Genomic DNA, 13,039 nt, shown 5'->3' with positions numbered 1-13,039 from the left:
CGAGGATAGGAACCCATGTCTGGAAATGCCACCCAATGATGCTACAGAACATTGAAATTATAGGTGCTGACACTTGTCACTATGCCATCCCTTTGGCGACAAATATGACTTTGTACGCTGATGGACTGTAGGTGAAATTTCTCACAATTTTGTCTGTTATTCAGTAATCACGACTTATTGCCATGATCACCAGTGAAGAATATGGAGCTATCTGCTGCATAGAAAGACCTTGTATCCTACAAGTACGATGCTCTGTTGCCCCGCTGGATTACAGTTCAATCTGCAGTTTATTTTTCTCCTGTACACTGAAAAACATTAGGGATTTTTGAGTATTCTAGAAGAAAAATAAACTGCAGATGGATACACACCAAGGCAGCAGAGCATTGCATTCATAGAAGACAAAGCCTCTCTATGCATCAGTCAGCTCTATCTTGTCCACTAGCATTCATGACAAATCAGCTGCGATAGCTAGGTAACAAACAATATTGCGAGATGTGACACCTACAGTCATCAAAGTACAAAGTCACATTTGCTGTTGAAGGTGTGGCCTAGTGGCAGGTGCTGGCACCTATAACTTTGACACTCCATAGCACTGTTGGATTACATTTCTGGACATGTGTTCCTATCCACGATTTGTTCCTCAAGACACACTCTATAACCCCTCAAAGTTTCTTGCAGCATTTCTGGGACATCCTGTACAGTGTAATTTTATCAAACATCTTGTAGAAAGTTGTATGTATATTTCACATTTCATTAGCCATAACTTACTGACATTATTTACCTTACATGTACTTTAATACAATCCATTAAGTGCTTTGCATCTGTCACTGCAGGCATCATGGGCTATCTCAGGTATAACAGCTATTGAAATGCCTCCAGTTGCTAACAACCGCAATGTAAATGCTAGACTATCTTCAGATTATGTTGTTCGTTAATAATCCCCCCAACTGTAAGGATAAGCCAGCTAAAAGTGTCACTCACATCAGGGTAAAGCTCTGGAAAAATGCCGTGGAAGACTGGGGCTGCACTTCTATGTTAGGTGTACTACAGAAACAAGTTTCATGCTTGCCTACAAATTCGGATTCCTACACTCTTGTTCTCCTGTGTCATTTTGATTGCTTTCCAAAAATCAGCAAGTGCACCATGCAAAATAATACTATCTGAAAATCACAGTTTTGCATGAAGGATATGTTACATGAAATGAAACCCATGTGGTGATTATTAGTGCAAAAATAATAATGATGCCACTCTATATTCACTCTCTCATGTTCTTGTCTGTTCCATCCATTGTGAATGCTTGTTCACAGGTACAAGCGAATGGTGGTGAACACTGATGAATTGTTTTTGCGAATGCTAGTTTGCTCTTGTCCACTTCCATTCAGACCAGTATAAATAATGTTTAAAAAAACTACAATTTTCTTAAATAATGTAAGCTCATCACACTAAAAATTAACATGAATTTGGCTGACCAGACATACCAGTTCTGCCAGGAGAGTCCCGGCTTTACACATAAATGTCCTGGCGTACCGCCCCCCCCCCCCCCGACCCAAAAAAAATAATAATTTGAGACACACAACTGTAATATTTCTCATTTAATTAAATTTTTGCTAAAAATAAGTTTCATAGAGGAACATTACAGAAATACATATTTTCACAATACTCCCTAAATGCCTTCTGCATTTGGTTTAAATCATCTTATGCCTAAAGAAACGGTAAGAGGTGCTGAAAAAAAGCAGTTATTACCTATCCTCCTTCTCCCCCCCCCCCCCCCCCACCCTCTAACTTGCTCACCTTCCACTTTACAGCCCTCAAGACGAGTAAAACCAAAACCACAGAAGGTATAATGGACTATCACTTAAACCATTTCTCCTAATGGGACTGCAACTATATGGAAGTTAATGCAGGCCGATGTGGCCGAGCGGTTCTAGGCTCTTCAGTCTGGAACCACGGGACCACTACGGTCACAGGTTCGAATCCTGTCTCAGGCATGGGTGTGTGTGATGTCCTTAAGTTAGTTAGGTTTAAGTAGTTCTTAGTTCTAGGAGACTGATGACCTCAGATGTTAAGTCCCATTGTGCTCAGAGCCATTTGAACACACACCCCCCCTTTTTTTTTTTTTTTTGGGACAATGGCAGTCCATTCTTCACGGAGTGCTGTACTGAGGAGAGGTATCGATGTCAGTCAGTGAGGCCTGGTATGCAGTCGGTGTCCCAAAACATCCCAAAGGTGTTCTATAGGATTCAGGTCAGGGCTCTGTGCAGGCCAGTCTATTACAGGGATGTTATTGTCATGTAACCACTCTGCCACATGACGAGCATTATGAATAGGTGCTCAATCATGTTGAAAGATGCAATCGTCATCCCCAAATTGCCCAACAGTGGGAAGCAAGAAGGTGCTTAAAAATAAATGTAGGCCTGTGATGTTATAGTGCCATGCAAAACAACAAGGGGTGCAAGCACCTTCCATGAAAAACATGACCACACCATAACACCACCACCTCCGAATTTTACTGTTGGCACTACACATACTGGCAGATGATGTTCACCAGTCATTTGCCATAACCACAACCTGGCATAGGATAGCCACATTGTGTACTGTGATTCGTCACTCCTCACAATGTTTTTCCACTGTTCAATTATCCAATGTTTATGCTCCTTACACCAAGCAACGCATCGTTTGGCATTTACTGGCATGATGTGTGGTTTATGAACAGCCGCTCGACCATGAAATCCTCTTGACCATGAAATCCAAGTTTTCTCACCTCTCGCCTAACTGTCATAGCACTTGCAGTGGATGCTGATGTAGTTTGGAATTCCTGTGTGATGGTCTGGATAGATGTCTGCCTATTACACATTACTATACTCTTCAACTGTCGGCAGTCTCTGTCAGTCAACAGATGAGGTCGGGCTGTACGCTTTTGTGCTGTACGTGTCCCTTCAAGTTTCCACTTCACTATCACAGCAGAAACAGTGGACCTAAGGATGTTTAGGAGTGTGGAAATGTCACTTACAGAAGTATGACAAGTGACACTCAATCACCTGAGCACGTTAGAAGTCCGTGAGTTCTGCAGAGTGCCCCATTCTGCTCTCTCATGATGTCTAATGACTACTGAAGTCACTCATATGGAGTACCTGGCAGTAGGTGGCAGCACAATGCAGCTAGTATGAAAAACATAAGTTTTTGCGGGTGTACAGATACTTTTGATCACATAGTGCCTATAATTTGTATCAGATTACTGATTACTAATATAATACAGTTCTTAGGATTAACAAATCATATCTAAAACCAAGTAAGTGACTAAACATTGGAGAACACACATCCCAACTATTACAATAAAAAAGTATACATCAGCCTTTTTATTTCTGTAGAAAATAATTTTAATTATGTGTAATGTACCTATATGTTCCTTTCCAATTTACAAAATGAAGATACATTCTTGTTATGGGTTTTTCAGCTGCTGCATCATCATCATAGACCTATTATCGATTTCAAAATATCATGATAAATGACAAGAAAGGTAAGCAGAAGAAACACAAGTGTCCCGGTTTTTTTCCTCTTTTAAAGCTGGTCAGGCTAGCATGAATACATCTACAACCCAGATAACAGCTGAATTTTTTGTGAAACAGATTTGCCTACTGCCTGGATGAATAAGACTTCAATGTCAAACTCTCCATGCCATGTTTCACATAAATCAACCAACCTGCATGTGTGCCATCCTTGATATTTTAGAGAAATGTTTCAGGTAAGGCATTCTGCTGAGTTTAATTCTGGAACCTTTACAAACCTAACCCAATGGGTTATTGGTCTTGGATGTCACATATTTAGTTTGATGGATGCATGAACTGTGATTTCTAGAGAACAGAGTTGGTTATGTTGTTGTTCATATAAAGATCACCAATAGCACTATAATACCAGGTGACTTCAACTGTTACAAATGACACAACATGCGAGTTCCCAGGATGTTGGTATTCCAATGTAGGTGAAATGATATTGGGAGCAGTGGTCTGAGGGAACTCTGGTAATAGATATGACCATGGGGCACATACAGCTACTTCAGCTCTTGCATCTTATTGCAACAAGAAGTTTAGTTAAAATCAAACAATGTAAAATCGAGGATGGAATGCAACAATATTATGGAAAGGATAGTTGCTACTAACCATATAGCGGAGATGCAGAGTCGCAGATGAGTACAATGAAAAGACTGTCACAAAATGAGCCTTCGGCCTACAAGGCCTCTGTCAAACATAAGCAACAGACAATTACACACACAAAATCGTGCAAACACAACTTGCACACAGATGACCACAGTCTCTGGCAGCTGAAGCCAGTAGTACATTTTATCAAACAATAAATAAGTCGTACGGGTATTATGGCTCTACAAACACTTATGAATTACAAGTGTAAATAGACTCTTGATATGTACAGTGAAACTAGATACAAAGCGAGAAAATATAAAGCTTTAGCTAGCAAGAAACTAGAAATACAGATTACGAGATATTTTTATTTAAGACTATGGAAATATGGATATACTAATTTAATTAAAGCACTGTTCAATATCTCAAGAAATGAAAATTTATACAGACATAAATGAAAGTGGTACATGCACTTATCCAACAGTAAAAGATGTAACAGGTACGAGGAAAGCAAACAAAAATGTCCAACTAACTAAAGCAGCTATTAAATGAAAAGTGTGAATTTCAAGCCAACGATAATTGGAACACAATGGAATAAACTGAATACAACAAGTTTATTTCAAATCATTAGAGTGTATGAAAAAATACAAAGAAAGTTTTGATAAGAGAAGCACATGTTTCAAGCATTGGAGTGTGTTATGGATATGCTGAAAAATCCTGTACTGGCAAATACTTGGAGAGAGACATAAACTATTTTGTAAAAGTCAGTTTGCAAAACTTCAAGAACCACCTAGGAATAGAACATAGCTCAAATAAAATAACATAGTGATTGATTGATTGCAGTGGTGGGAGGTAGAGTTGCCAATGTGCAGCCAGTCAAGATTGACAAGGCTCTGTATGAAATGACAAAACAGGAAACACAGTAATCATACAACATTCAACAAAAGACTATGGTTGGCTGGCAGCAGCCCTTTACATCTCACTCATTAAAATGTCATTCACAAAATTATTGTAATCTAAGGCGCTGCAGTCATGGACTGTGTGTGTGTGTGTGTGTGTGTGTGTGTGTGTGTCCTTAGCATAATTTAGGTTAAGTAGTGTGTAAGCTTAGGGACTGATGACCTTTGTAGTTAAGTCCCATTAGATTTCACACACATTTGAACATTTTTTTGTAATCTGAGCAGATACTGCCAGCTCCCATTGCATCACCCCCATAGTGACTACAAAGACAAGATTACATTAAGTACAGAATGCTCAAACACATTTAAGCTGTCATTCTTCTCATGCTCCACGTGTGAGTAGCACAAGAAAAAAACGCAGTATTTAGGACAATGGGAAGTGCCTCCTGCCCTGCACCTAACAGTGGTTTGCAGAGTATAGATGTAGAATCAAACAGAGGAAAGACAACTGGATCTGATGTCATTTGTAAACAATTCTGTATAGAGTAAGAGGAAGAATTTTCTTGTTCCTCTTCTAGCAAATCTCCTGTAGAACAAAGCATTACAAGTGACTGGAAAGATTCAGAGGTCAATCCTGTTTTCACGAAGAGTCACCAAACCGATGAATACCACTACAGAGGAAAGAGAGAAGATACAAAGAAGAGTAGTGCATTCTTTAGTAGCGCAACATCCAGGAGGACGGGAAAGAGGGCGATATGTCCGTTACTTCAGTTATATCACCCAAAACATTCACCAGGTATAGGCAGTGAACAGTTTTATTTGCAACACAACAAATAACTTCACAGATTTGGTATTAACATGACAACTAACTCCTGAAGAAAAAGGAAACACAAAAAAAAACTTTCTTGACTAAGTGAAGGCTCGAATAACTGAGTTCCACAAGTAACAGTCACAGATCGAATCCATTAGATCTGGATTTGTTACAATGACACTAAGTTTGACACTTTCCAAGTGTGGGAGATGTAGCAAAAACAGAGTACCAAGGCCTCTCCACTCAGAGGTGTCCTGTTGTCAAAGTCCCATTTCACGGAGACAGTGACGGGTAAAGGAGTTGATCATGGTAGCGCATATCCAGGTGAGGTCTTTCCGAAGTGGCCTGCTGCACTGTAACTGCCGGCTGCCATTGCTGCGCAGGGTAAATAGACCACTAACGGAGTAACACAGCTATTTGGATTAGATTAGATTAGATTAATACTAGTTCCATGGATCATGAATACGATATTTTGTAATGATGTGGAACGAGTCAAATTTTCCAATACATGACACAATTAAGTTAATATAACAACTTTTTTTTATAATTTTTTGTGTTTTTTTTCATTTTTTTCTTAATTTATATCTAAAAATTCCTCTATGGAGTAGAAGGAGTTGTCATTCAGAAATTCTTTTAATTTCTTCTTAAATACTTGTTCATTATCTGTCAGACTTTTGATACTATTTGTTAAGTGACCAAAGACTTTAGTGGCAGTATAATTCACCCCTTTCTGTGCCAAAGTTAGATTTAATCTTGAATAGTGAAGATCATCCTTTCTCCTAGTATTGTAGTTATGCACACTGCTATTACTTTAGAATTGGGTTTGGTTGTTAATAACAAATTTCATAAGAGAGTATATATACTGAGAAGCTACTGTGAATATCCCTAGATCCTTAAATAAATGTCTGCAGGATGATTTTGGGTAGACTCCAGCTATTATTCTGATTACACGCTTTTGTGCAATAAATACTTTATTCCTCAGTGATGAATTACCCCAAAATATGATGCCATATGCAAGAAATGAGTGAAAATAGGCATAGTAAACTAATTTACTAAGATGTTTATCACCAAAATTTGCAATGACCCTTATTGCATAAGTAGCTGAACTCAAATGTTTCAGCAGATCATCAATGTGTTTCTTCCAATTTAATCTCTCATCAATGGACACACCTAAAATTTTTGAATATTCTACCTTAGCTATATTCTTCTGATTAAGGTCTATATTTATTAATGGCGTCATACCATTTACTGTACGGAACTGTATGTACTGTGTCTTATCAAAATTCAGTGAGAGTCTGTTTACAAGGAACCACTTATTAATTTTCTGAAAGATGTTATTGACAATTTCATCAGTTGATTCTTGTTTGTCAGGTGTGATTACTATACTTGTATCATCAGCAAAGAGAACTAACTTTGCCTCTTCATGAATATAGAATGGCAAGTCATTGATATATATTAAGAACAACAAAGGCCCCAAGACCGACCCTTGTGGAACCCCATTCTTGATAGTTCCCCAGTTTGAGGAATGTGCTGATCTTTGCATATTATGAGAACTGCTTATTTCAACTGGTTGGCTCAAACTTAGTTTGGGTCTAAATAGGAAGTAGTTCAGCCTGTGTGCGCTGATCAAGACTGTGCATGCGCCCTGGAACTGCTGCTGGCCCGACCACTGGTGCCGCCCTGTACTGATCTGCTAGTATGCTGGCTGGTTTCAATTTCCGCCTCACACAGACTGGAGATCATCACCGTGATGTACATTCTGCAGGAAGCAGTTGATGCCTGACACCTCAGCAGAGGACATGTGAGAGTGCTACACAAAATACTCTCCAACACACACCAGAAGGTTGCTTGTGGACCACAGATGCAAATGTAAATGTATATTGACCAATCAGCCTCTCAAGCACTGGGTGGTTTTTATCAAAATAACCTTTGCAATGGTTTAAATGATTATTCACGCACACCGAAAGTTCCTTCTTTCTCCCACCCCTCAGAGTCTTGTCCATAAAAACTACTTCATTAAAGATTACTGAAAATGTGTCACTATTCATTTGTTCGAGTGGGTAATACTCAGCATACAAGTGGAACTGTGGATCCAGGAATGATAATGCCCACACTACTTCAGGGAAGGACTATCTCACTTGATGCCTCCACTCACAATGATTACATGGTAAATGCAAACTATTTTTTCATAAGTTACTGAATTATTTACATATATGAGGTCTGTTCAATAAATTCCAGATCTTTCTTTATTTCACACCAATGGTGTGTTGAAGCAAAATCCAGTTGGCATCCCTGCACATGCCTGTGTTTAATGTGTAGCTGCCAGAAGTTTCATTGTTGTATGTCTGTTAGTTATTGTTCAGTGCTGTATTGAGCAGAATGTTATGTCGTACAGTTTGTGAATTATGAGATGGAAGAGTTAGAGGAGCAACACGTCTGCATTAAATTTTGTGTGAAACACAGGAAAACCTTTATAGAGACAGATCAAATGATGCAAGAAGCCTACAGTGCTTAAGCCGTACTTGGTGTTACGAATGGTTCACACAGTTTAAAAATGGCCGGACAAAAATTAAAGGTGACCCTCATTCAATATGTCCTTTGACATCTACTGACGCCGCTCATGTCAAGAAAGTCAAAGAAACTGCGTGCACCAATCAGAGACTGACTGTCCAAGAGGCTGCAGAAGAATGTGACATTTCTGTTGGATCTTGTCATGAAATCTTGACACAGCGTCTTGGAAAGCATTGTATTGTCGCCAAGTTCATGCCAAGGTTCACGAGTCAAGACCAGAAAGACCTTCACCTCGCAATCTGTGAAGAGCTTTTGGATGGCGCAAATGAGAATGAATGTTCCTTAAGAGAATCATAACTGGTAATGAAACGTGGGTTATGGTTATGATGTTGAGATCAAAGTTCAATCTTCACAATGTGTCGGGAAAGATTCTCCAAAACCAAAAAAATCTTTCCAGGTCAGGTCAAATGCAAAAGCCACGCTGATTGTTTTCTTTGCCTTTGAAGAATTAGTTATTCATGAATTCGTGCCACAGGGACAAACTGTTAATCAATGGTACTACCGGGACCTGTTACGATGCCCGGCAGAAAATGTGAGAAGGAAATGTCCTGAAGTGTGGTGCGACAATTCTTACCCCTTGAATCACAATAATGCACCCGCACATTGATTCCTGTTGGTGTGTAACTATTTCACAAAAAACAAAATCAGTGTGCTGCCTCATCTTCTGTACACTCCAGACCTGGCTACTGCAGACTTTTTTTATTTCCAAACCCCATCGAAAGGATGTAGATTTGCAACAATAGATGAGATAAAAGAAAATTCACAGACGGTGCTTTGCACAACCCAGCAAGAGGTGTACCAAAACTGGAAACGGCATTGAGAGTGTCATAGCAATTGTGAAGGAGAGTATTTTGAAGGAGATCATGTACAATAAGTAAAAGGTAAACTCAGAAGACATTTGTGGACACAGTTCCGGAATGTTTTGAACAGACGTCTTACATTAAAACCACATTAAAGTGACTATGTGTGTAAGGATACATTAATTTTGCTAATAAAGTAGTGTGCAATACAGGCCCTGCAAAGAAGCATGAGTGTCACACCAAAATGAGAAAGGTGAAACAGACTCTCTTTTAATTGAAAAAACCATAAAATGACTGTTTCCTGTCTGACAATCAATCCTGTTTAGTGACTTTTAGCTAATATATTCTATAATCTATAGACAACCCACTAATCCCCTCTGACTGCTGCCAGAATATCCATTCAAGGTTATGTACAGACATGCAGAGTATTAACTTCATACACTGTTTCTAAGATGAGAATTTAGCAATGAGCTGATGCTTACTGGGTTAATATGGAAAAGAAAAAGAACAAAGAAGGTGCTCTAAGATTGCAATGAGTGATAAATCTCCAACAACATGCAGCACACAACTGGTTAACAATACATTGACTAATAATGGATTTAGCATAGTAAATATGCTGAAACTGCTCTTTGTTCACTAGAGGTAGAAACTTACTTTGCTGCTTAAATTCCAGTAAACCTTAGGTACGTAAACAAATGGGAAATGTGACAGGTCTCTTGCACATCTTTCCGAATTTTTCCCCTCATTTAAAAAATCAAGTTCTTGCTCTAGTGTGTCCCTCAATTCCTGAAAACAAATAATTCCTTCATTACAAAAAGGTTTTCGGAACAAAATTAAGTATAAAAAAGACAGGATCCTTAAATAGAAAGCTACAAAATTTTAATAAAAGAAAGCAGTTACATGATTGATACTATACTGAAGCAAGTGCGCTGATAAGGTACCGTATTTACTCGAATATAAGCCGCACTCAAATCTAAGCCGCACCTGAAAAATGACACTCGAAGTCAAAAAATTCCCGAATCTAAGCCGCACCTGAAATTTGAGACTCAAAATTCAAAGGAGAGAAAAGTTTTAGGCCACACCTCCAAATCGAAACAAAGTTGGTCCATTGTAATATGAGACACAATTTAGGTCCAATGAATGACGATACAGCTACAGTAGTTTGGTTTGAGTCGTAAGCTTAGCAGTTAACCTTTACCAGGTAGCCATTGCTATGCGGCAGGCGCTCCGTCCGTATTTATACGGGCACCCTTCCTTTTTCACGTGCTTCATATGGTTTGAATCGATTGCTTATTTTTCTTTGATATGATAAGTGCTGTTCTCTTCTTTGTTATAGGTGTTTACGTCACTCTAAGCTGAAAATGTGTTATTGTACTGTGTCATGGATTGTTTGTCGCATTCTGATAATGTGTGTTTACGACCTGTCGCCGCTCACGGCATGGCTTGCTTTTGTGCGCGCTACCGCCACTTACGATAAAAAAAAAAAAAAAGAGAGGAATTGTCTCATTAGCGAAACAATGGCAAGAGATTGCTATTTGTTGTTACTTACACTGCTGCTTTCTTTGATAATGTTCAACAAGAACCAAATAATAGACTGTGAATGATAGAAGATGTTCTGAACGAGAATTTAGCGAAAATTTTTTGCCGTTTGAAAATATTTGCAGACGCCTCTTTTGTTCATTACATTCTGTACAGGTGGGTAGATCACGTAACTAATGAGGAGGTATTGAATAGGATTGGGGAGAAGAGAAGTTTGTGGCACAACTTGACTAGAAGAAGGGATCGGTTGATAGGACATGTTTTGAGGCATCAAGGGATCACAAATTTAGCATTGGAGGGCAGCGTGGAGGGTAAAAATCGTAGAGGGAGACCAAGAGATGAATACACTAAGCAGATTCAGAAGGATGTAGGTTGCAGTAAGTACTGGGAGATGAAGAAGCTTGCACAGGATAGAGTAGCATGGAGAGCTGCATCAAACCAGTCTCAGGACTGAAGACCACAACAACAACAGTCTGTACAGAAATTAGAGTCATCTTAGATTTAAAAATCTAGTCAATTGCTGTGCTTCATTTCTGACTGTATCACTATTAGGCATAAGAATAATACGAATATAAACATGACATGATATGTATATTCTTCCGCATTTGCTGTTGTCTCACACGAGTTTCGTAGTTTATTAGGCAGACAGATTTAAATGATATAGCAGCAAACACGAAAGAACACATGGCAAAATGTTTATATTCGTATTATTCTTATGGTGAAGAGAATACTGCATGTGATTCACAATTCATAAAAGTTCCTATTAGCAACCATCTCTTCTCACAGGTAGGAAAAAATTAAGAACGTAGAGTTGGCCATATTGACAAACATCCCAAACAGTCTTGCCAGTTGGGTTTTCATAGTACATTGAAATGCTGCTACATTCGAAGATGCACAATACGGAATTTGTATTTACTTCGTTGGATAATGTATGAAAATGCAGTGGTCGAAAAAAGCTCGTCTTGCACCTTTTTTTTTATTTATTTACTGACTCAAGAGGTTTGGCACCAGTATTTATCTTCGTGCCTGCAAAGCATGCCTGTGTAGCGTTACATATATTCAACAGCAGAGGTTAGTTGTAGCGGCACCTATCAACATTTTTCGGAACTTCCGCTTACTTTGCACTCGATTCTAAGCCGCAGGCAGTTTCTTGGATTACAAAAGCAGGAAAAAAAGTGCGGCTTAGATTCGAGTAAATACGGTAACCTTAAACAACTGCACAACAGTATTGACATGGCTATGCCTCTTGCACACAAAAAAAAAAAAAAAAAAAACTGAAAAAAAAATAGGGGAAAAAACACTTACGTCAGCAGCCTTCCCATCATCCTGTAGGTAAGGCGTAACTGGTGATAAGGAACGAGGTAGCCTCCTTAACTGTTTGAGGTCTATTTATGCCAAGGAAACAATTGTGTGTGTTGAGAAGCTGCATTTGAACAGTATACCACATGTTCCATATTCAATGCATCTCACATTGTCAAGTTCACATGTTCTTGTCACAGATTAGTATAAGAGCATTAAACCAAATTACATTAGCATAAACATTAAAAGGGTAATTACTCTACTACGTTCAACATATACTTAATAGCCAAAAAACACCAGACCTATTTTACATCTTATCCATTAATTTATTTTAAGAAACGGATCACCACTTTACACATGCTTGCTTAACAATAAAGCATTACCCAATGTTTACTGTTTATTTTACAGCCCCAACATGGTTTTACATTGTTGCATTATAAGTAATGGGTTTTTGTATCACTGCAAAAGATAGTGCATGTTGAGAAAAATTACATACAGGTAAGGAAGTGGAAAAAGATTGTTGAACATTTACAAAGTAAGTAGCTCAATTCTACATTTGATTGATTGTGTGGAGGTTGAAGCTCTTTTTTCTATGTTTGCTTTAACAAAACATATGTTTTTGGATAGGGTTCGCCTTTAGCAAAATGTTTTTTTAACCCAAACATGTTTCACTGCAGTTGCAGCATCTTCAGTGGGCTTTTATTTTATAGCCGTTAAAGATAAAGAATGTTCTTTACTGTTAGTATACATGTAACTATTAGCTTTTAAATTGTAATTACAGATATTTGAAAAACACAAAATTATGAATTGATACCTTTTGACCGCATGGTGTGGTTTTTCTAATGTAATGTGTTTGTACAGTGACAGTTTTGTTCCACAGTTTGTCATATGCAACCACTTACACCTTAAAGTAGATAAATTGTTTAAGCCAAAATTACAATTTGAAAATTGTTATTTCTATGCCTGAAATAAATTAGTGGAACAGTT

The 13,039-nt window shown here is 38.3% G+C and overlaps 1 protein-coding gene across 3 annotated transcripts in view; it reads right to left on the bottom strand.

Moving 5' to 3' along the window:
- The window catches only part of LOC124796242 (uncharacterized aarF domain-containing protein kinase 5), a 173,349-nt gene that overhangs the window by 73,872 nt on the left and 86,438 nt on the right, over window positions 1-13,039 (bottom strand). For all 3 annotated transcript variants that reach the window (XM_047260332.1, XM_047260333.1, XM_047260334.1), the window contains exon 6: window positions 9,869-10,000. In XM_047260332.1, the coding sequence (XP_047116288.1) occupies window positions 9,869-10,000 (132 nt within the window). The remainder of the gene's footprint in view (window positions 1-9,868; window positions 10,001-13,039) is intronic.

The sequence above is a fragment of the Schistocerca piceifrons genome, chromosome 4 (assembly GCF_021461385.2).
Source record: "Schistocerca piceifrons isolate TAMUIC-IGC-003096 chromosome 4, iqSchPice1.1, whole genome shotgun sequence".
Classification (NCBI taxonomy): Eukaryota; Metazoa; Arthropoda; class Insecta; order Orthoptera; family Acrididae; genus Schistocerca; species Schistocerca piceifrons.
The sequence above is the reverse complement of the archived record's forward strand: the minus strand, read 5'-3'. Positions and strand labels throughout refer to the sequence as shown.